This window comes from Crocodylus porosus, unplaced genomic scaffold (assembly GCF_001723895.1).
Source record: "Crocodylus porosus isolate Cpor-Errol unplaced genomic scaffold, CroPor_comp1, whole genome shotgun sequence".
NCBI lineage: Eukaryota > Metazoa > Chordata > Crocodylia > Crocodylidae > Crocodylus > Crocodylus porosus.
The window spans coordinates 84098550-84122858 of NW_017728949.1; the positions used below are offsets into that span (position 1 = coordinate 84098550).

The window sequence follows — 24309 nt, forward strand, 5'->3', positions numbered from 1 at the left end:
AAACCAATTGCCAGAAATTCTGCACTGAGAAATTTATATCCACATTTTTTAAATATCATAAAGGAGCTTTTGAAAGTCAAAATGATCTTTCTTACACTTAATTATACTTTCTACTTGCTTAAGAAGATGAAACAATTTTTACTGAGGCTGCAATATTAGTAGCTGCTTAGTTTTGTACCATGCAGTTGTGCATCACACTGACTGCTCTCAATGACCTATAGAATTGTCAAAAACGTATTTTCCAGTTGCTATGTAACCACCTTTTTCCTTTGCAAAGTTAAAAGGTGATATCTGGTATTGTTGCAGCACAACTGTCTTGAATCTGTGTTTTCAAGAAGTTTTCAGCTCTAATCCAACTTATTAAATAACCAGGTAATTTGAGCAAACCTGCCTACCAGCTCTTCAGACTAGGCACTCTGGGGTCTGGAGAGCAGGCAAAGAGCAATGGGCAGCTGCTCCTGCCTTCTCCAAGTCTATGGGAAGGGTGAAAGCAGTTCCCCCTTGCACCTCCCTCCAGACTGGTCTTGGGAAGGCACATGAGCTTTTCCCTGCCAGGGACCAGGAGGAGGCATGCAGGGATGGCACCATGTGCCTTCCCCAGTGAGGGTGACCCTGGTTTTGGAAAGGCATGGGGAGCATTCCCCTGCTGCTCAGCTCCTCCTGACTCCTAGCAGGTGTCAAGTGGCAGGAATGTGTACAGGCATTTGTTCTCCCAGAAGAAACTCTCCAAGGAGTGACCTCTACTGGGACTGAGATAGACTATTTTTCTCCTGCAACTGCCATTTTTGTTCCAGGAGAAATTGTGTGAATGCCTGCATGCTTGTGGTTTCTACTGTGAGAGCTGCAATCCTCCGTAGCCAAAGCTGGAGAAGCCCAAGACTGGAATAAGAAAAATGTGTTCATTTTGAATATTTATCTTAGAAAATCTGCTCAGCTTATGTCCAACCTTATGCATTGCATTAACTAGTATGATTAGTGTCTGACTCCTATAAAACTACTAGCCAACTGCCCATCAACCATGATGGAAGGGGGGACGGGCAGGAACGAAGCACTGCCACCCACCACCCCATGCCACCACTGCCTCCCAGGAGCAGGGGGAAGCTTGCCCCACCATCCCCCTCTGCCAGCGCCCTGTGCTGTCACCACCTCCAGTGCCAGTGGCCTCACCCCCCCGGCCCTACTCCTCGCCCCCCCCCACTCCGTCCCTACCATCCCTGGCATCATGGTGGCGCTCCACACTCAGATTGGTTGTTTCAGAGTGATCCAAGACCGTTATGGACAAATAGGCAGACGAACTAAGCTCTTTATTATATAAGATTATATACAAAATTTGTCCTGGTGGGCACTTGTACACATGATGAAAATTGGACATTTTTCCAGTTTAACTGCATCATACTGTACACACAGGTGGGCTGCTAATGGTCAGGTGTTCCCCCAGCTCAGGCTCAGGGAACAGCTGTATCAGGCTGGGTGCTGCCTGCGAGCTGGGACAGCAACCACCTACTAGCAGCCCACCAGGGTGGCCCTACCACCATGGAAGGAAGGTCTGAAAATAATTAATTTAAAACTATTATTGGCTAGGAGATTAAATTTTTATCTTTACATAAAACTAGTCAATGATTTATCAGGGGTTTTTTTGCTGCCACACCATGCAGCCCCTGAGCTGCAGAGGAGGCTGGTCATTTCCTCCAGGGCGGCTTGGGTAGGGTGCGAGCTGCACAGGTACTGCCCCAGTTGCAGGCAGCACCTACTGGATCCAGCTCTTTCCAAGACCATGCAGAGGGCAGTGCCTGGAAGGCTTCTAGACCATGGGCTCACGGAAGACTTGGATCTGGTGAGGGCAGCACCTATGCAGGTAGCACCCCGCCCAGGCAGCCCCAGGGGGAACCACCATCATGGAGGAAAGGATTGGGCTCCCCCGCAGCTCAGGGGCTGCACAGCCCAGCAGTAGCTTATGCAGGCAGGCTCCACTGAGGGGGGAAAAAAAGCAGTGAGGGGCTTGATCCTCTCTTTTTCCATGAAGCCTGCCCTTCTCTCCTGCAGCCAGGGGGTGAACTACCAATAAGCCCTGAGCTGCAGGGGGCCCCAGACCTTCCCTCCACAAAGGTGGCACCCACTGGCTAGTAACCCACCCAGGCAGCTCCGCAGGGTACCATCACCATGGAGGGAAGGACCAGGGCCCTCTGCACCCCAGGAGCCACTTGGCCCACCAGCAGCTTGTACTCCTGACCGTGGGAGACATGAGGAGTCTCCGTGGGAAAAAAAAAAAAGAGGATCAGACCCCTTACTGTTTTTTTTTTTTACTCTTCAGCAGAGCCTAGTGGTGAGAGCTTCCATAACAGTGACGGAAACCCCTAAATTGAAGCGGTGGGTTTTTAATCATCACAATTAAAAACTCACTGTTTCAATTTAAGGGACTAAATCCCGGTCACGTTGACAAGCAGCCAGTTAGAGGAGAATCGTATTTGGCAGGAAATGCATGGGACTCTGCTATGGCCCACACACAGCTATCATAAAATAGCTTGTGGTTCAGGAAGCACATTAATTCAAGTCACTGCAATGCCTGCTGCTTTAGAAAGGAGATAGCAGCCAAAATATTAAAAAGAAACTTCACACTTTTTCCAGAGGTAAATACTCACTTCCGCTTTTTTACGTGCTTCCATGGCTTTCATAAGCATCATATGTTGCCTTCTCCTTTCTCGTTCCTATTAAAGCAGATAAAATTAGAACAAGACTCAAATACAGTTTAAGTATCAATTTTTTCTAAAAGCTCAGTACAACAAGTTTAGCATTAATAGACAAGTCACAGTAAATACTAAATATAGGACAAGAATGGCCAAGTTTGTGCATGTTTTAGTTCAGGTTTAGAAAGCAAATACAAGAACAATCAAAAGCAAAAAGGTAAAGCAATGAACATGGAGACAGTGTAAAACAGAAGCATACAAATTTACTTATGGTCAGTTGTGATGCTCCTTCATAAGCTGGCAGAACAAAAAGCATAATGGTTGGCTGGAACAGGTCAGTTACCCTACATCTGCTATTAGAAAACTTGCAATCTTAATGAATAGCCAATTAAACAGAAGGCTGTATTCCTGATCATTTAAAATATTGCAAAATGTGATTTTTTAAAATGATTTAGCTTCTTATTTTCTATAAGGAAAATCTTGTTTGCAAATTCAATGAATTAATATGCTGAGTTTTTTGGTCTTGAGACCAGTTTTAATTAAACTAGCTATGGTTCATATACAACATGAATAAAGTAGGGTATTCCTATTTACTGATGCCTATCCTTAAATGTAAAGCCACAAAAGCTGCACCCCGGCATATGCTGATACATTTAATTTCAATATGAACTACAGCAGTATAGAAGAAAATAAATATGTCCTTTCTACCTAACTTTAAAAGCTCTAAAACTAAATCCTGGCTCCACTGAATCAATGGGATTTTATTTTCTTCAATGATGCTAGGAACACATTTCATTTCACTTTCATATTAAAATATTGTGCATGTATAATTTATTAAAAACTAATGTGCTCAACACTGAACAAACATAGGGAAGATATGTTCCTGATGTAGTATTCTAATCCAAAATGATAGTAAAAACTTTCAGCTGATCCCAAAAAATGGGACAAGACGTGGAAAATTTTAAACAGTTACCTAATAAAAAGGTAAAGTGGAAATTTTTCATAAGCTCAATCCTGATTTTAGTTAACAGTCCACCTTATATTGTGACATCAGTATTGGAGATTTCCAGTCAACAGCCTCATTTATAGATTGCCATAGATTGTTCAATTTATAAACATTTGAGACAAGTCTTACTTGTTTTCTTTAATAGACAAGACAAGCAGATGTATGCAATGCACTGTGCTGTAAAGCCATGCAGCAGTATGTAATATGACAGCAGCCAGTGCTACATTTTATGCATTGCTATGACAACCATATCACAACCAAATCACAATGCGGTGTTAGATGTACAAAAATAAACATACCCATACCATATCTAGTCTATGCCTCTCCAACTCCTGGTAGAAAGAGTTGGCACAACATTATGAAACAGAAATCACAAAGTCATAAAACCACTTTATAATCCCCAAAAAGACCCCAATACCAAAGCAAGGCAATAAACCATAAGATGAAAGAAAAATTTGTGCAGGAATCAAAATCAGCAATTTAAAAAGAAGATATTTTGAAGATATTTTCCCCCAGTAGTTTAAACAGTAGTTAAAAAAACCAGCATTTGCTACTATTGTGACAATTGTGTATATACCGACCTGATGTTTCAGAAGAACAGCTTGCTGCCTTCGCATCTCCTTCTCCTTAAACATGAAAACAAAAAAGCACTTAAAAATTTACAAACGTTACTTAGAAATAAGATGCAAAGTTCATATAATGTTACACCCTAAATGTCTGAGTTCTCAGGTTTTCTTTGCTCCATTTTTTCATAAACTGTACATCACAGCACCAGTTTATGACAGCAGATCTACTGAATTGAGGATCAGGACATGACAGGAAAACTTGGCAGCTCTGAGAGTATATGGTTTTTAATATATCAAGTTTTTCAGTGTTAAATAACTAAAATAGCAACAGGTAGCAACTGACTTCCTCATAGTATGCATAAAACAGAAAAGAAGCTGTGGACAATGGCATCTCATACAGGGTCTAGCAAGCATTTCTAGAGCTGCTCAAACCTAGCATCAGCTAAGCCTAACTTCTGGTAACAACACTTAAAATATAAAACATATTTATACAGACAGACAAACAGACAGACACTGTGCATTGTATTTATTTGTAGTATGTTATTAGTATTATTTTAGAGTCTTATCAGAGTCTGCTGAATTTACTCTTCCCACATTATTTGATAAGCATAAGGCACAATAACAGTTTTTATTTTTTGAAAATAAAAACTCTGATGCTCATCTAAACTAACCTTTATTCGTTTCTCGGCCTCCAATAATTTGGCATTTGCCGCTTCTTCCTTCTTTTTCTTTTTTGCCTGTGCATGCAAAACAGGTCTCAAGGTCATGCAACAGCACCACTACAACTTGAAAATCATCTCAGACTAGAAATAAAGCTACATGCCTCACAAAGTGCAAAACAATTCACATCTTATGTAGACATTATAACAGATTTCTTCCCCAGTACATTTTGCATCACCGATAATTTAATGATTTATTCACTTTTTTACCCATATCAAACCAGAATAGTGAAGCATTTTCAAAATTTGCTCCACTTGCATATTTAAAACCAAGAAACATAAGTATGTGAAAACAATTAATTCAAAACTATTATTGGCTAGGAGATTAAATTTTTATCTTTACATAAAACAGTAGGTTAAAAACCAGTCAATAATTTACCAGGTTTTAAAATTTTAAAATACATATTTGATGCAATTTAAAATGTGCAATTAAAGCCAATAAGGAATGCTCAACAACATGTTATGCAAATAATATTCATATTCATTTAATTTATAACAGTATCAATAATAGAATAAGACAACTGAGATCAAAAAGAAATCTGTTGTCAGACAGATCAGAAACAGAGATCTGAAACAGAAATCTTAAATAGAAAATCCTTAGTTGTACATGACATGGGTACATTCTATGAAACAACCATCTGCAATATGAATGCTTATGTTGTTTTTTTTAAACAGACCATGCACATATATCATAAAGATCAGACTCATGCTATTCAATGTCAGCATCACACCTTTTCCTACAACGCTTCATACAATCAAGATAAAAGTTAAATATTTTCTTTCTTGCCACTGTAATTTATCTTTTAAAACCATAGTGCTTGTAATCCATACCCAGAGTCAGGAACTAATTTCACAAAAAGCAGATTTCCATATGATTTTGCAACCTGATCTTACAACCATGCATTTGTTTAACTTTAAGTATAAATACTAATTTTGTAGGCACTGTTTGTAAGTTAAGCATACATGTAAAGTATTTGCATGGCAGGGGCCATATTTTCATCTATAGTTATTTTTAAAAGTTATACAGTGAGACAGGATAACATCTGAATCAAGACTGTGGAATTTGTAAGTAGAACCTGTTATAATCAAATAATGGCAACCATGCAGATAAAACAGCAATAAAAAACAGCATTCCTGAAGAGTATGAAAAAATATACTTAATTTATTGTTTCTACCTCTAAAATTTGCTGAGCTCGAAGTTCTTTTTCCATTCTGATTTGTTGAATTCTCTTAATTTTCTCCTGAAAAATTAGGAAAAATCATTTAACTTTTTCAAACTATGTCAACAAAGGAGCAAAAAAAAGATTATTTTTATATAGAAAAATAAAGAAAAGATCTCCAGTTATTTACAGAAAGACAGATCTATATATTGCCTTTCATTTTCCAATCAATTCAATTGTGTGTAAGATTAAAAGTGTTAATGCAATGTTCTCTATTAATTTATCTCATGGATTTCTGAATGCACTGAAAGCTGAAGCCATAAGTCAATGTTTACGCAGTCACCATTTTTTAATGCTAACTTTGTGAAAAGGTATAAAACTGATGACAATACAAATAAGTAACAAAGGCAAGATCCTGGCTCATTTGTGGTTAGCCTACCTAGCTAAAATACTTAAAAAAGACAGTGCCCTGATGTGGTCTGTTTCTGCCAGGAACTTGGAAAGCTCTGAAATCCTCATTGTTTTCTACTGTTCAATGCCTAATTCTAACAGCCATTTCTCAGCCTTCACCAATCACACTATTTGGGTTATAGAGTAAAGCCCCTCTGGCAATACTGTGCTGCCAGAACTATCTGCATAAGTCAGCCAGTAGTTAGCCTAGACACATCTGCTCTGGCTGGAATATGCACAGTTAAGTACTGTATACTTTTATTCCCGTTAGGCCTTGAAATAGCGAGTAGTCATTGGCTTGGATGGTCTACTTGTAGTTTTCAGCAAGTAGGTTCTATAATAGAACTGAGGGGCATCTGTAATAAAGTAATTTGGCTAAGCACCAGGACTGAGAAGTGTTTAGCAGTGATGAAAAACTAACACAAGATTAGCTTCCAGCAGCTGCTTTCTTGGGTCTTTAAACTTGCTGCTGTCTGCCTTCCCAGTTCCCCAGGTATACCACTTGTTAACGTGTGATCCTAGCTTGCCATAAACTTCCTTTCCCCATCTGCATAACCAAGGCTTTCCAGGCACCCATTAAGGCAGCAGCCCAGACCAAACAGGGGTCCACTGTGGCAAACATTAAGGGTTCTCTTAGGGCCCATGGCATATGCTCATCTAAAGGCACCATAGAATCTGATCCCAACAACGTGTCCTGCCCTGCCCCATGTCATATCAGGATCCTGAGCTCCACCTGCACTAGCAAGTAAAAAGCTGGGTGCTTGTAGGTCCAAGCTGTACAATCAACTGCTTGCTGGTGCCAACCCCAGACTTCACTGGGGCCAGTTTGAAACCCCAGCGTGGTCCCAGGCCAAAGCAGAAAATCTGCTGATGGTCCACACCAGCCCTGGACTTGCTACACATCCTATTTAAGCTGACATACAAATCAACCATAAAAATGGTCTATATTAGATATGGAAGACTTTTATAGCTGGTTTCCCATTTGATGGCACCTTAAATTGGGTGCACATGTACCACCCTTGTCATTTATCCCATGATTAACACATGAATCACAGCAAAATTGCAACATGTAGAGGGGGCCTGTCAGATGGGGTCAACACTTTATTAGGAGCTAGCAGCTCCATTTCTAAAGTAGCTTATCTGTAATGTCCTCCCTTCTTCCTGGCCTTCTGCCCAATATCTTATTCACTTAATATCTACACAGTAATCAAAGTGGCAAGAGACAGCAAGACATGCAAAACAAGCTGACTGAAGAGTGGAGGACTTCACTACATATGCCAGACTGAAGCTCTCCGTATACGTCTAGCTCATGAACTGCTGGAAGTTCCTGGGAATCATAATTTTGCCTCTAAAATGTTACAACAGCCAAATTCATCATAATCTCCCCATTAACTTCCAACATACAAAAACACCTCCAGGTCAGGTACAGACATTACACTTTTATCATTATAAGTAACCAGAAACCAGCCTATACCCATAACAGAACACAAGTTCAGCGCACAAAACTGGTCTATACCTGTAACACAACAGAAGTTCAACACATATAGACTGGTTTAAAAATGGTGGAACCTGATTTAAGATTTGCACCCCTACCAAAGGGTGAATGTGTGTTCTGTTCTCTACTGATCTAAATTTAACTAAACAACTTAAAACGCAAAACAGTTTTGTGCCCAGCCTTGCAACGCTGAACACAATGGCTGACAGGAGGCAGCTGAGGTAATGGAAGGAAAGATTACATGCAATCAGGTGCTCTGAAATGGACCTGGAACCCCAGGAGGACCTTCCAAGAGGGGCAGAATGAAATTGGCCAACAAGGCAATGCCTGAATTGCCTGTGCATGCAAAGTGGAAGATCAAAAACAAACATGATCAAAAGCAGTTACTCAAATTACATGAATATAAGCAAGTGCAGTGAAGTGCAGACTAGGGATCACATGCTTGTTTGCCTACTCCTTGGTGAGACTTGTATGAAGGAAGACCTCACTAAAGCAATGGAAAGAACAATTTGTGAACGATTATAGAAAAATATCCACTTTATGACAAAGACATGGCAAGAAGAAGAACCGATTTAAACTTCATTGCTTACAGAAAGCCAGGTAACAGATCAGTTCCTCCTCAGGCTTTTTGAATGTCTGTACATCATGAAATCCACCTGAACCTAGTTCTCACTTTAAAAAATTGAAGTTAAAGTTTACAGACTGTACCATTTTATTTAGTAGGGGAAAAGAGTGCAATTAATAGTGATACCATAGCTAAAGTTAAAAACAAGAGAAGAAATCTCCCCCATTACAACTATGGAAGTTCTGGTGAAACACAACTACACAAGGAATGTGTTATCAAGGGCCTTAACTTTCCAAATTTTCCATCAGAATGTGCTGTGTACATAGCTGAACAGTTAGGACTGATATGCAATCACACAGCCAGCTAAGGTGAAGGGTGAAGCATGCCCAAGTACAACACTCATGCCAAGGCCTCTGAGATGACTCTTCTCTCCTCCACAACTAAGATCAGGAACAGGCAGCTGCCAAAATCATTATGATGTGGTGTAAACTTCTAGACCAGTATAAACAGTACCGAAGACTAGTAAGTCTTAATATTTTCAAAGTTACAGTTTTAATTGCAAAGGCAGACTCAGATTGATTGGATCCCCCACACCACACAGGACATTTAAGACAACCTGTCCTCACAGTGGCAATAAAAACACATTTGGTTAATTACTGTATGAATTAAATACATGTGGCTGGTTTTGATATTGTTTTGTGTTTAAATTAGGTGAATTATTTTTACATTTTCATTGACTTTTTAATCCCTTAAGATGCCATTTATAGGCCAAAATAGTAATATCTGGTTTTCTCATAATATTTTTATTTCTAGATAGTAAAATGATAAGATCACACATTATTTCATCCCCATTAATGGTTCCCTGAGGCAAAAAACAAATAGAAAGATATTTGGGTTTACTTGCTTTCCTATGGAACCTGAATGTATGGAGTATGAAGATTCTATAAATAATATAGACATTTGTCCCTTAAATAAGGCACGTTTGCAGTATGCTGAGCACTATTCAAGTACAAGCTCCATTTTTTAAAAACAACTGAGCTACAATAGTAATTAAAATACAACACACTATTTTAACTAAAATCTACAGGGCAGGAATTTTCTTGCTGTTTTTTCGTATAAATCATAGAAAATTAGGGTGGGAAGGCACCTCTGGAGGTCATCTAGTACAGCCTCCTGCTCAAAGCAGAACCATTCCTAACTACTGTAGTTCACCCCAGCCAAAGTTTGTCTACCTGGGCTTTGAAAACCACCAAGGACAGAGATTCCACAATCTCTCTGGGTAACCTGTTCCAGTGTTTTACTACCCTCCTAGTGAGAAAATTCTCCATAACAGTTAACCTAAACTTCTCTTGCTGCAACTTGAGACCATTGCTCCTTCTTCTGTCATCTGCCACCACTAAGAACAGTCTAGCTCTATCAACCATCCTTCAGGTAGCTGAAGGCTGCTATTAAATCCCTTCTCAGTCTTCTCTTGTCTATACTAAATAAGCCCAGTTCCCTCAGCCTCTCCTCAGAAGTGATATGCCCCTGTCCCAGAACCATTTTTGTTGTGCTCCTCTGGACTCTCTCCAATTTGTCCACCTCCTTTCTGAACACAGTACTCCAGATGTGGCCTCACCACTGCTGAATAGAGGGGAAGAATCACTTCCCTTGACCTGCTGGCAACACTCCTACCAGTGCATCCCAGTATGCTATTAGCCTTCTTCGCAACAAGGACACACTGCTGGCTCATATTCAGTTTATTGTCCACTGTAACCCCTAGGTCCTTCTCTGCAGATCTGCTGCCCAGCCAGTCAGCCCCCAGTCTGTACTGGTACATGGGATTGGTCTATCTTAAGTGTAGGACTTTGCACTTGTCCTTGTTGAATTTTATGAGATTTCTTCTGGCCCGATCCTCTGATGTGTCTAGGTGACTGAATCCTAGCCCTACCCTCCAATGTATCTACTGCATATCTACAGCACACCCTAGTCCTGCCCCCCAGCTTGGTGTCAGCTACAAACTTGTTGAGGGTGCATGCTATGCCATCTCTTAGCTCATTGATGAAGATATTGAACAAAACCAGCCCAAGGACTGACTCCTCGGGCACTCCACTTAACACTGGCTGCCAGCTAGACATAGAGACATTGATTACTACTTTCTGAGCCAGCCAGTTTTCTATCTACCTTACAGTCCATTCATCCAGCCTATACTTCTTCTTTTGCTTGCCTGCAGGACTGTTGTGGGAAACCATATCAAAAACCTTGCTAAAATCAAGGTATACTGCATCCACAGAGCCAGTCATTTCATCATGGAAGGTAGGCAATCAGGTTGGTCAGGCATGACTTGCCCTTGGTGAATCCATGCTGACTGTTCTTAATCACTTTCTTCTCCTCCAAGTGCTTAGAAATGGATTGCTTGAAGATCTGCTCCATGATTTTTCCAGGGACTGAGATGAGGCTGATTGGTCTGTAGTTTCCAGGAACTGACATGAGGCTGACTGGTCTGTGGAAAAGGGATCCTCTCTTTTCCCTTTCTTAAATATAGGCACTATGTTTGCCCTTTTCCAGTCATGCGGGATAACGGCCAGCAGCTCTGCAATCTCATCAGCCAACTCGCTCAGCACCCTCGGGTGCATCCCATCCAGTTTCTGTTTCTACAAAACCTTTCACAACAAGGTTTGGATCCATGATTAGGGTTCTTGGGTGCCATTGCAATATAAATAACATATTTATTTCATGCATCAATTGTGACTGCAGAAGAAACTGCTATCAACATCCACAGCCTGAGATTACAATGAATATATGATATCATTCACTAAACAAATTAGCCCTGTTCAGAGGTTTAGCGAAGCCTATGTAAAAAGCTGCAAATTATTTTGCCACAAAAAAGTTCCTCCCAAGTTAAGTTTGATTTTTGGTACAGTAGATGCCTAAATCAGCCTTGTATTCCTTGCTCTCTGTTCACAATAAAATTAAAAACTTACTTGGATAATTGCTCACATTTATTTATTAATTTGAAAAAGTATCATAAATATAATTGAAAGAAAAAGGACATGATCAAAAGTAAATACATATATAAGACCTCTTTAAAATTTTAGTAAAGCTCTCTATCAGAAAAATCAAGACAGGAAATTTAAATTATAAACATCATTTGTTGTTATAAATGGACATAATTCAACCCAAGCCAATACAATTACATCCATCTACAGCAACAGGGAATTTGACCCTTTTATTGAAAGTTTGGAAAATGAAAATCAAAGGAAGGCTTGTATTATCAGACAACACATGGTTTTAGATCTCTGTAGACGATGTTGCATAGAAATAGAAGAAATGTAGAGAATGATAGAAAGGTTTATTTTTGGGAAACATTTTTTCGAATTTTAGATATATATTTGTTAAAATATTGAAAAACTTCCATCCACAAATAGCTTAATTTATGAAGAGTCAAATATAAAAAAATGTTCAAAGTATTCTGTCTGGTTAAGACATTTGTTATAACAATATTTAACAAAGTTTGTGTATTTTAAAAGTAGACAATGTCTAATTTAATTAACTGATATACAATTATTTTGAGCTAAAAACCATTGGCAATTAGCTTCCTCTCTTGTAATGCTAGCAAAGCTATACCAGTCTTAACAATAACATACCTGCTTATGTGATTTCTTTTCACACACAGAAGATGAACATTTTGCTGTAACCTAAGGGGCAATCTATGTAATTCTGATTCACATGAGTAAGCACTTACTTATACATACAGTACCCAATGAAGTCAGTAAAGCCATTCATGAGATGTGCTCACGTTATGTTCAAAAAGTGTACAATCTAGGTTTGCAAAGCAATATAGAAAGTACATCCTTTATAGTTACATATTTTAGAAATTCAAATATTAAATACGCATGCCACGTAATCTTGCAGATAAATTTAACGTGCGAGTTTCAATGAAAATCACTGGATTTATAGAGCTTAACTAACAAATACAAAAATTGTACCTGCTGTTTCATTATCTTTATCTGTTCTTTTTGCTTTCGCTTTTCTTCAGCAGCCATAATAGCTAGGAACAAAAATAAATAAATAATTGTCAGCAGGAACAGACTGAAGACCAGTAATGCAATATCGATAATTTTAAAGCTCATCTGCAAGTCCACACAATCTCTTAGAGGTCTGATACTTACCCTGCTGTTTTTTTGCTTCTTTGGCAGCTCGAGCCTGTTCTTGCTTCTGAAGTTTTCTCAAAAGCTTTATTTGTGCTGCTTGCCTAGCTATTTCTGTAACATAAAGAGAAAACACTAAGCTCATAATAGCAGTGCTTTCTCATATGAAAGACCTAACTCAGACGTTTACAGGCATTTCTACATAAAGAGTAGACAAAGCATATAGTAGGTTTGTTTTACTCGTATTTATCCTGAAAATGTTTATAGAGTTCTTTTACCAAGATCCTTATATAAATAAATAACCATGGCTGGCTCTCAAACACCTGGACATTTTCTATTTTCAACATAAAAATATGTAAAAGCATGCTAAATTAGAACAGAGCTACGGAACAGAAAATTTACCTGACATAGACAATCTTTAGAACTAGTCACATAATATGCCACTTTATAGAATCATATTATTAAAATGATTATTTTGTAAAAAAGTGTGATCACTAGAGTACATGCCAAAAAATTATTCGTATCCTTATTTATAGCCTTTTAAACTTCGCCCCAATTTGTGATTTTGACAACACAGTTGAAATACATTCTTGAAAAATGGCAGAAAAATCAATAATCATGGATATTTACAAGGGAATATACTAAAAACTCCAATGAAAAGCTTAGTAAATAAGCTTTACTTTCACTCCCAAGTTTGTCTCCAGAGAATCCTACTCTTTGGTTATTGAAAAGGAAGTAGTAACCACGGAACAAACTATGTACCTAAGGAGGTATTCTTAGAAAAAAAGTTCTGCCATATCATTTTACCAAAAACAGGAATATTTTCATATGACCTCTGCAAAACTCTACTTTTGTCCTCTGAACAAGGTATTAAACATGGGTGAGTAAATTAGAAGGGGTTTTTTCATATTATCATCACCACCAACACAACTGTAAAAGAGGACAAGACCATTTTGTGCCAAAGCTAACGTATTTTCATGATGACATTCAAACAGAGTTCTCCAGCACACAGAAGGTACTTATTACACATGCTCTATACAGACATGTCTCCCCAGGAGGATCAGAACGCTCTACAAATTCTGCAAGTAAACTGTTGTGCAGGCAGGTTTTAGAAGTGGTATGTGTTTAGGGAAGGCTCTGGATGTCACCAGGGAAAGGAGCAGCTCCCCTCCATATTAATTTTTTTCTTTTGATTGAGAAAGCTTGACATATCCATATACATAAAGAAACACCACAGGTGACAAGGAAAAAAAGAAACACCACAGGTGACAAGGAAAATGTCAAAACGCCTGTGATTGAATTAGTGCTGCCTAAAATATGCTGCTGTTATTAATTTGTAAAGATTCTGAAAACGTGAGATCATGAAAAGTTGTTAGACCCAAACTGATTTTCCTCCTGATACTTCACAACCTGAATGAAGGAAAGGAAGTCAGGGTGAATATCAATAGATATATAGGCCTGTTACAGCCTGTTATAACTGTATATGCAGGACCTCCTTTACACATGACAGGTCTATAGCATTCTTTGGTCTTTTTGTATTTTTACATCACAAGAAATGGAGAAAAAGTAGACCTGAGAGACTCTCTCTAAATATTTACCTTCTTGCATGATCTCATTCAGTGAAATATGTGAACTGCCTCTATCTACATAGTCTCAAATAAGAGGTGATTTTCTACATATACAAAGTGTGTTTTTTACCCATGCATTAAACTCACTATTATTTAAAAATAAATAGTATTACACTACTATTAGCATATTGCTATAATTCTACTATCCTAATAATACTAATACACACTACTACACTACATACACACACACACATTACACACACAGACATACACACACGTAAAAGACTGTGTTGGTTAATTTCAGTTTATATTTTTGCTGGTGCAATGAATTTGGAATAGTGTTAGAGCACTGAATGTTCTGCTAATTTTCTGTAGTTAAAAAAAAATCATCACTGGCACTCCAAGTATGGAATGGCTACTATTATATTACAATTTATAAATGTAAATAATAAAGTTAATACTCCCAAAAGTTTTAAAAGGTACACACAAATACATGATGTATATGTGTATATACAAACATGTATATGCATGCATCTCTCCTGGGTTGGATGCAATGTTACACTGAATAAATAAATAATTAATGACTGAAGAAACAAGTTAAAAACATTTTCTCACCCTGCTATTGCCAGCAGATGGCTAAAAAGGCTTGGTGGTCTCTAGGATTGAGTGCAAATCAGGATATCTGGATTAAACCTACTACAAAAGGGTAAGAACACAGGCTCTCCAGTATGTTTCCAGTATGTTTTGTAAGTGGAAAATCAAGATAATATCTATCCTCACAGGGATGTTGCGAGCAATTGATACCTGTAACCTGCTTTGAGAATCTTAGTTTTAAAACACTATATAAACACCAAGTACCTCAGTGCTAGGCAAAGCAACCAGATCATTTACTAAGATCAAGTGCCAAGGGAAAAGTCCTACTTAAAGAAGTTACCTTTAAAAATGCACCCTCTCTGTCTGTCCAGGTAGATCATTTCAATCACGCATTACAGGCACAGGGGAAAAGGCATAATGAACCCCACCAAGGCTTAGATATTGTAAGCAGAAATCCTGGGCAGCCCAACAGCCAATACAACTCCACAGTCAGCACATGTGCTGGAGCAATTATGAAACTCAAGTGGAAAAAAATAACCCTTTGGCATAAAACAATATGATATAGTAGTGAATTACACAACTGAACTTGGATAAATTTCACATGACCGATGCCCGTTTAGCACCAAATTCTCACTCTTCATCATATCAGGCAGTATTTTGTCATAGATACTATTTTATGTCACAGCTGTCCAACTTCAATGTGTCTGTGTGTCACATACTCCCCCAGGCTGTATCTGTGGGGACCACACTCTGCAAGGGCAGCACTAGTGAGGGCCACAGGCCCTCTAGGCTACACACTCTGCAGGGGTGGGCAGGCCCTCCCACCCCTCTCCCTTTTCTGCTGCATCACATGTGTAGTTGGACACTCCCTTGCCTGGTACAGAACTCTGCCTCGTCTTCCATTCCCTACAGACTCCCCTGTGGCACTATGCTGTACAGGAGCTCTGAACTCTTGGCTCTCCAGCACTGCAAGCTGCATTGTGCTGCACTGCCCCACTCCCTGGGGAGGGGGTATGCAGCAGAAGCTGTGGGAGGAAAGGAAAGCACCAAGACCTCAGCTGCTGCTGCTAGAGCAATGGGCAGCAGCATCCTGGTATAAGCCTGGAGGCCACGTGTTAACCCATCACATGCCACCAGCTGGACAGCTGTATTTTGTTACTAATAGTCCCAATGGTTACAATGGAAGTACCTGTGATGCAGGATATTATTTAAGAGCATTAAAATCTTGTCTTTATGGAATTAACACACTGGAGTTTACACTGAGGTACTCACCAACTTTACAGAAATTCTCATTTCAATGGCTTACAATTCCATAACTAGCAGGCATAGTTCTATGTTATCTTATTAGGTTTAGAGTGTTGAAACATTAGGAAGAAGCCATTATATATTTACAGCAAGATAAGTTTTTTTTTGTTTTGTTAACACATTTACGGTAACAAAAAATTGTTAAGTAATTTTAATCAAAGTTCCAAATAGAATTCATTTGTCAAATGAGAAAAATGTGTGCCAAGAACAGTAACAGCCAAGATAAAAAGGGACAAAAAAGAGAAAAAGGGGTAACAGTCTTTGTTGTCATCATCCTCCTCTTCTCACAGCCCTGTAAAGCCCACCTTTTCTCCCTCCTCATAAGAAAACGGCAAAGTAGTAAGGTTGGAGGTAGGACTCTGCACACTGTGTGGGGGCTAATTCATTTTATTTATATTTTTGCTAGTGCCAAGTATCTGGGGTGATGTTGGGGAACTGAATAGTCTGTGTATTCATGTGTATTTTAAAAAAAGCTGTCAGTAACAAGTGCTATTTATTGTACTTTATAAATCCAAATAAATAAAATTAAAATTGCCCAAACATTTTAAATTTATACATAGACACCTCTCTTGGATTCAAATTTATACTGACTTGACTTTAAACAGAAGAAGGTCCAGTGAAAACTTTGGACAATATTCACAGATGCAAGACTTAAGAATGTACAGGAGCATAAACACATAATACTTGCCTTTAGGAATTCCAAACATCAATTTTCTACTCATGCGGTTACATTCAGCTTGTGGAAGCTATTTCTTGTGGAACACTTCTTACCTTGAGCCTGCAACTTTCTTAGCAGCTTGGCATCACTGTTGTCTAGAAATTCAGCGCTACCAACATTTGGAGGTCGGCCTTTGCGACGCCTTATTCTTGATTCCTCTCTAACACGTTGTCTATCTGGATTTGGTGGTCGCCCTCTACGCCCTTCCATGGCCCTGATACGGGGAAGGACTTCCTCTTCCTTCAGAAGACACCACTGCATGCCCTTTTAATTAACATATTTCATAGAGAGGTATTATAAACACAAGTCAAGGATAACAAAATACATATCTACAAACATATACATACATGCACAAACACATATGTCTACATATGTATATATTTATATACACATGGAAGCTGCATTAGACTAGCCAGTATTATAACGACAGTAGTGACACACGGCCATTGCATAGTTATCATGGGATTTATCACAAACATTTGCAAAACTTACCAGTAAGCCTTACAAGATCTCAACACCAATTTACTCAGTGAGGAAACACAGGGCTATTACATAGCATGTGTGCTACTACTGCATTTTTTCCTTGTTTTCTCTTGCCTAAATAACCTGTTCCTCAACTTAGCTGAGGCAGAATAAAAGAGCCTGGAAACTTGAAAGTAAATAGCTATACTTTATAGTCAAATATTATTGGACAACGTGATACGAAAAGGCTTGACAAGCTATTCATAATCATCTCTGCTTAAATGGCATGTATACATTATAAAAAATCTTAGGTGTATAGACAAGCAGGAAAACTAATCAATGTTCACATTACTTTTTGAGCATTAGATTTCTCAGCTTTCTAATAAAAGAATATAAAAAAAGCACAGACTCTGATTTCTATTTTTCAGTTTGATTCAGTGACATTTATTTTTCATCTGCTGAAAAATTAATTTGTCAGACAACAAGAATTAAGCATTCAACATGGTTTGAAAAAAAAAAGTTTTTAAAAGTTTTCACATTTTTAATAATCTGTTCAAACACAGACATAGTAGGGCAGTTCCGTGACCTGGGCAACGGTGGCACGCAGAGCCATGCCAGCTGCTGTACTGCTGCTGGCAACAATATGTCTTGCTGCCAGCTGCAGCAGAGGCTATTTTTGTGCCTCCCCCTCCCCAAAGGTGGCACCTGGGGCTGCTGCCCCACTAGCCCCTCCTTTCCCCAGTTACACTACACTACTGCATTCAAAGCTTTGGAAACACTATGGTTTTACTATGCAGCACTAGTTTTTCATTTCTTGTTATTGTACCTTATCCTTCATACTGAAATCCTACTGCTACAACGATAAAAAAAATTAGCTTTTAGATAGCTTTCATAGAATTAACACAAGAAGGACCTCATATTGTGCTATTAATCAAAACAATTGCTCAATCTATTTGAACTTTCTTGATTGACCTTAATCTATTTCAAGCTGTTTTTTGGAACGACAGGACAAAAAGATAGCTAACAATCCTTCTACAGTGCACTATGATTTACCTAATGAAAGCTTGTCAGGGACTTTGAAAATGTCTGCCAAAAGTAATCATGAAGCCAGTACCTTTTGAAAAAACATAGTTGAACTGCATCCATCTGCCTTACTGAATTTTGTAATTAAATACACAAACAAATAAAATCAAGAATTCTGCACCATTTCATTGGCTTATTTTGTCACTTGGCATTTTCATTATGCACGATAATTCTTCATAACATAGTAGAAAATGTTTAATACAATGTTCTCTGAAGGCAATGATCTTTTCAAGATAAGATCCTCAGATCCAAAAATTTTGTCAATAGCATAGTTGCAGTGATTTTTCAGGCCTCAAACAGCTACGAAGGAAAATCAAAAGAGTGAATACTGTACTTAGCCTGTAAACCTTCCAAAAGGCATATGTCAACTGGCATTAGGCTCTTCAACACACATGTTTAACTATAACTGCATGTCCAAGTGCAGAATTCATCCTTGTTAAGAACTGGCTGAGGACTTCTGAATCCAAAAGCAGCATCTTTACCACATAGGCCAAAGAAGCATCTTCACTGTTGGTCTGTAAAAGTATCACTTATGTGCATACTATGTCCTCTTTCAGGTGTTTAGCCCTTTTAGGATTTTGCCTTACAGTCCATTACAAACTATTTAGAGAGAAACTTTATGTTTTTAGCAATATAAAATAGATTAAACAAGTATCTCTTTATATAGCAGTGATTCTAAACCAGGTTACCTTTGAAGGATACAGCGGAGCCCGGCCCTTGTACAAGGAGATAAGCACTGGCTCTTCTATACTCCAGCACCCTGCATCCAACCCCAACGTCCTATGGACAAGAAGCGCCCCCAGCAAACCATTCCACATGGCTCCTCTCACCAACTCGAAGAACATGGGAGGAGCAGGGAAACAAGCAAAACTAAAAAGGGCAGACTCCGACCACTCCAGGTAGCCTCTACACTGACTGCCCTGGCACTCCAAGCAGCACGTTCTGCTGTGTCTGGGAAGACATTCAGATGCACAAAGGGCTGCGCTTTTTCAGCATAGCTAGCTCCCCTGCTCTTGGACCTGTTGGAAGAGGCTGCAGGGAATGGTGGCTCTGGTTACCAGCATTCAAGTTCCCAGAGGAGTGGCCATAGCCACATGGGCTGTGTTCACTGTCAGGTATAGACCAAAAGCAGGGTCCTGGGCCCCTGATGCTGTTACCTGGCACCAGCCTCCAGTGACCACTGTCACCCCCCTTCCACCTACAAGGACAGGTGTCTCCTTCACAAGTCTAAGGATCCAAGCCAAAGCTCCCCAATCTACCCTGCCAAGCATCTCCCGCCAGCACTGAGCACTGTGAAGCCTTCCTTTTTTCAGGGGTGTCATGCCTACTTCTGTCCGCTCTGTGAAATCTTTTAAGAGTGTTGCAGGGTATGAGAAAATAAGAAAGAAAGAAATTAATTTAAAATGGGGCACCACTCAATTCCAGGAAGTTACGGAGAGGTGCATCAAGTCTAAAATTGAGAACTACTGATCTATACTAACTTGAAACCTGGCACTTAATTTCCCGTAGGCTTATAAGTGATAAAGGAAAAATACAGAACAAAACTAACAGAAATATGACAAACAGCATCAGTTATGGTTCAAGAGCCAGCTAAAGTTTCACATCCTTGTGTACTTGTATTTCCTGTAACTACTGGTATCAAGACCAAGCTGTCTATACCGTTTACTATAGCAATTCATATTCTGGTAACTATGGTCACAAAGGAACAATGCATACTATACTTAGGTGCCTCTTACTGCATTGAATTCTATGGGCAGGAGCTTCCTAGTGTTATATATTAACAACAGAAGGTTGACTTATACCATGTCAGAACCGGGGTAACTGGCCAGGCAGCAAATCAAAGGGGGTGGCAAAAACTGCAGCACAAACCTTGCACATGCTCACTGGGAGCTGCCTCTGAAGCCTGGGCATGTGCAGAAGTGAGTAGAGCAGTCCTAGCACTGCCAAACTGCAGCTTCAGGGCTCTGTCTGGTGCCTGTCCTCACCAGGTCCCAGGTATGTTACAACGTAGGGAGGTAAATTTTTACACCAAAAATTTTTTAGTGTAAAATCTATGCTCTGGTTCTAGGTATCTATTTTATTAAGTTCTTTAGTGTACAGAATGCAAAAGTAAAGTGCAGGACACAAGACTGCTTCAGAACAAGCTACCTACCCCAAGTACCATTCTGTCTTTCCTGAACTACCACAGAATACTGGATGACTACTGACAGATGGGGAAAAAGTTGGCTGAATCTAGTTATCAATTTAAATCATTTTAAAAAGTTCTTGTCTTCTGAGAACTACAGTTTGTTCAAAAACAGGGATTTGGCTGTCCCATTTACATTCTTGCATAATTTAGTACTGACTTTTAGTTGCATCTGCAACAGGGGTTGGCAATGTTTTTGTGTAGTGCCAAAGATACCTGGAAGCTCAATTTGTAAGATGTTGATGAGCCAAGGAAAGACACTGGGTTAGCCATGAGAGACCTGATCCTTGTTGTGACAACCCCTTCCCCGCTGTCCAACATGAGGCACATGTACCAAGCAAAATGCCACTGCATGACACTCTTGGCACCTGTGCTGGGGATTGCCTACCCCAATCTATTAGGATGACTTTGTTATCAATGAAAATACAGTTCCCTCAATAAAAGGAAGCAGACAGATTAACTTCCAATCAAAACACTTCTCTCCTTCCACCCAGTCTCTTACGCAACCACACACAAACTTTCCAGTCGCTCCAAGTTCTTTTGATAAACAGTCTTGATACTCTACAACTTCATACAACTCATCATAACATTACCTGTTACATTCAGCCTAAAAACTGTTTAAAACGTCACTGAATATTTTCTATTTTAAAATTAAATGTAAAGATATATCACACATTATGCCACCTTCTTGCAGCACTGAGCCATAACGTGAAAGCAGTGTGGCAGGTATGCCAGCATATAAAGCGATATTGCACATCCTGCACACTGCCTTGCAGGTGCATGGGCTGGAGTATGATATTAAACTGGGTATGAGCTATCCATTTTATTCTCTTAAGGATGGGTTTTAAAAACGTATTTAGGTGCTTAAAGAAATAGATAAGCCCCTGGCTGCCAATTCTAAAAATCCCATTAACTACCTATCTGCCTATTCAGGCACCTAAACACCTTTAAAAAAATGGCTTTTACTGTGTCTTCTGGCAGCAGCACCTGTAATCTTAGATTCTGCAATTCTCCTCTTTACCAAGTTTTAAAAAGACATAGGATAGTAAACAAAAAACAAAAACAACACCCCCAAAGATCTGCATGAGCCTAAGTCAGCACTCAGCACAGTTTGGCAGCGAAAAGCCAAAATGACCCAGCTGGGTCCTATCAAAGCCAGTGCTAAAACCTGGCTGCTGCCATAGTCAAGCCACCGTCACTTCTCCTTGCCTCCTGGCTCTGTTACAGCATGGGAAAGCTCCCTGCTGCCAGGTTGTAGCACAGTGTTGTGTTGCACGGTATGGGTAAAGACCCCACTGCCAAATGCCAATGAGGCCCCAACACCATGTGCCAAAGGCTGCCCAACCCTGACCTAGGTGACCCAGAAAGACAGTGTGGTTATAGGGCACCAGTCTGTAGTCAACAGCACACAGGGCATCTCACATCTCTGGGTACAAAGAGAATTATCTTTTGAAACATTTCCAAGTGTAAGATAAGTAACGAAAAACAAAACACTTCAAAATGTATCTAATTTAAAGAAGTACTCATTTGAAAGGCTTCAGCCATTCTTGGAACATTTCAAGGGCTTGTATGCTTATATGGCTTGCTCTTTCAAAGGTGTCTAAAACATTTCAATTGTTACTTCTGGCCACACCCCGATTCCTCAGCTGAATGACCAGGTATGCATTTATAGCTAGCTGACAGAAGGGTGTGAATCCAGGCCCAGAATAAGTTACACCTCTGAATCCGTAGCCAGATGCCATAACAGCCGTTCCAACCACACCCTTCTGGTATTAAGAAAGCAGACGTTTAAATGCCATCTACATGTCTAAGTTCCAACACACAAATGTTATGAAAACAGTGAAAACAACTGCTACTAATTTGTAACTCTACCGTAACTTGTGTTTCTTGCTGGTAAGGTAACTATATAGTAACATTAACTAAACAAACAAACGCTATTCCTAAAACTGGACTGGTATCATTAGAGATGTTCCATAAGCAAGTAAACATTACCACTTCTTTTGGTGTTATGAGAAACAATGGAAAATCAATAGAAATGCTAAAATTAGCATAAAAAGATTTTTAAAATCAATTTCTAAGAAAACAATAAAGAAACAAAGGGTAGTACGTAGCGATTTTTAAAAGCTATACAATTGTAAATGACAGAATCTTTAATTTTACAAAGAAGCTGTTGTGTGTGCATACAGTTATTTCTTGAAGGTTTGTATTATGTATGTTATATACATTTTAACTTTTTTATATACAACTTCCTACATAACTTTTTCTGTATGTTATATGCATTTTAACTTTTTCTAAATATTTTTCAAAACAGATGCAAACAGAATATTTATTCTCAGGTAATGGATGAAAATCTCATGACATAATTGTGGTACCATTGAAAGCCCAAATGACACAGCTGCAAGATAACAGAGTATTTTAGGAACAAACGGAGGATCTTCAAGCAATTTTGCTTAAATTTGAAAACTAAATTTTAATCCTATCTTTCTGCTTCCCTCCCTTCTTCCTGGAGAAAGAAAACAGTCGCGTTCCTTCATTATGGAATAAAGCTAGAGAGTCCATAGAAAAAGATGAAAAGTTGTTTTCATTTTTAATAATCTGCTTCTATTACTTACCTCAATAAATTACTCAATATATTTATTAACACTATTCATTCCTAGTTGTTACTTTAAGATTATGTATGCCTTGTTTAAAAAAACTGGACCAGTCTAAAAATAAATTGTAACTGCCAACTCTATCAGTTTATTTCATTATACTGATACCTTTTATTATACCACCTCAAATATTCTGTTTCCACTGAGAGGAAAAAAATCTAATTGAGCTATAAAAATTTTAGATTATCTTGCTTTCAAATCCTATTTAAGTTCATTGTACTGACTATCATTAAGAAATGCCACTGTCAATTGCTGTAAGAAAATCTAGTTATATTTTAACCTGGAAGAGTTAGATTGGAATGTTCTGCTGTCTACAACTCATCAAAACATGTCCTGAATTTTGCAGTCTATCTACCTGAAGTTTCACATCATTTATTTTAAATTCCCTTTCAATATGAGTGAATGAGCTCCAGATACCTCCAATTCCCCTTGAAAAATAAGAAGCTACTTTTCATACTAAGAAAAAACTTAATAAGAAAAAACTAAGAAAAAAACCAATATATTACACTTAAAAAAATAATTTGTCATGTGGCCACATATTTTGCTTCCACAGAAGTAAATGGCAAGAATCTTGTGGATTTTAGTAAGTGCATGTACTAGTTCATACTTTTCTTTGAATCTTTTTGTCTTTCAGTTTAAGTTTTCTGATGCCTCTATTCAGATGAAATCTATACAAGAAGCTGGAGTATGATGTGTCACCAGATCTCAAACTAAACCAGAGAAAATATTAAGAAGAAAAGCAAAAGGACAGAAATTTGAGCAAAAGGAAAGAGCAGAAAAAAGAAAGAATTAAAGTCTGAACATTCTAGGTATCAGTAAAGACATAAATATAAAATATTGGTACTTTCAGTATTTAAAAACTTCTGTAAGCATGTAACTCATTTTAAATAACAGTTAAATTTTTTGCTATTATATATTAGCATTAATTATTTAACTCAAAATGTTTACATGATGACCTAATATTATCA

General features: G+C 38.6%; 1 protein-coding gene across 1 annotated transcript in view; it reads right to left on the reverse strand.

The window, feature by feature from the left end:
- Nucleotides 1-24309, reverse strand: part of BAZ2B (bromodomain adjacent to zinc finger domain 2B) — a 202293-nt gene that overhangs the window by 64572 nt on the left and 113412 nt on the right. Inside the window, exons 12-19 of the mRNA XM_019553838.1 lie at nt 17014-17224; nt 12797-12889; nt 12614-12675; nt 6151-6216; nt 4928-4993; nt 4272-4316; nt 3996-4022; nt 2640-2705 (exon numbers count right to left, since the gene is read on the reverse strand). Coding sequence (XP_019409383.1) covers nt 2640-2705; nt 3996-4022; nt 4272-4316; nt 4928-4993; nt 6151-6216; nt 12614-12675; nt 12797-12889; nt 17014-17224 — 636 coding nt within the window. The remainder of the gene's footprint in view (nt 1-2639; nt 2706-3995; nt 4023-4271; nt 4317-4927; nt 4994-6150; nt 6217-12613; nt 12676-12796; nt 12890-17013; nt 17225-24309) is intronic.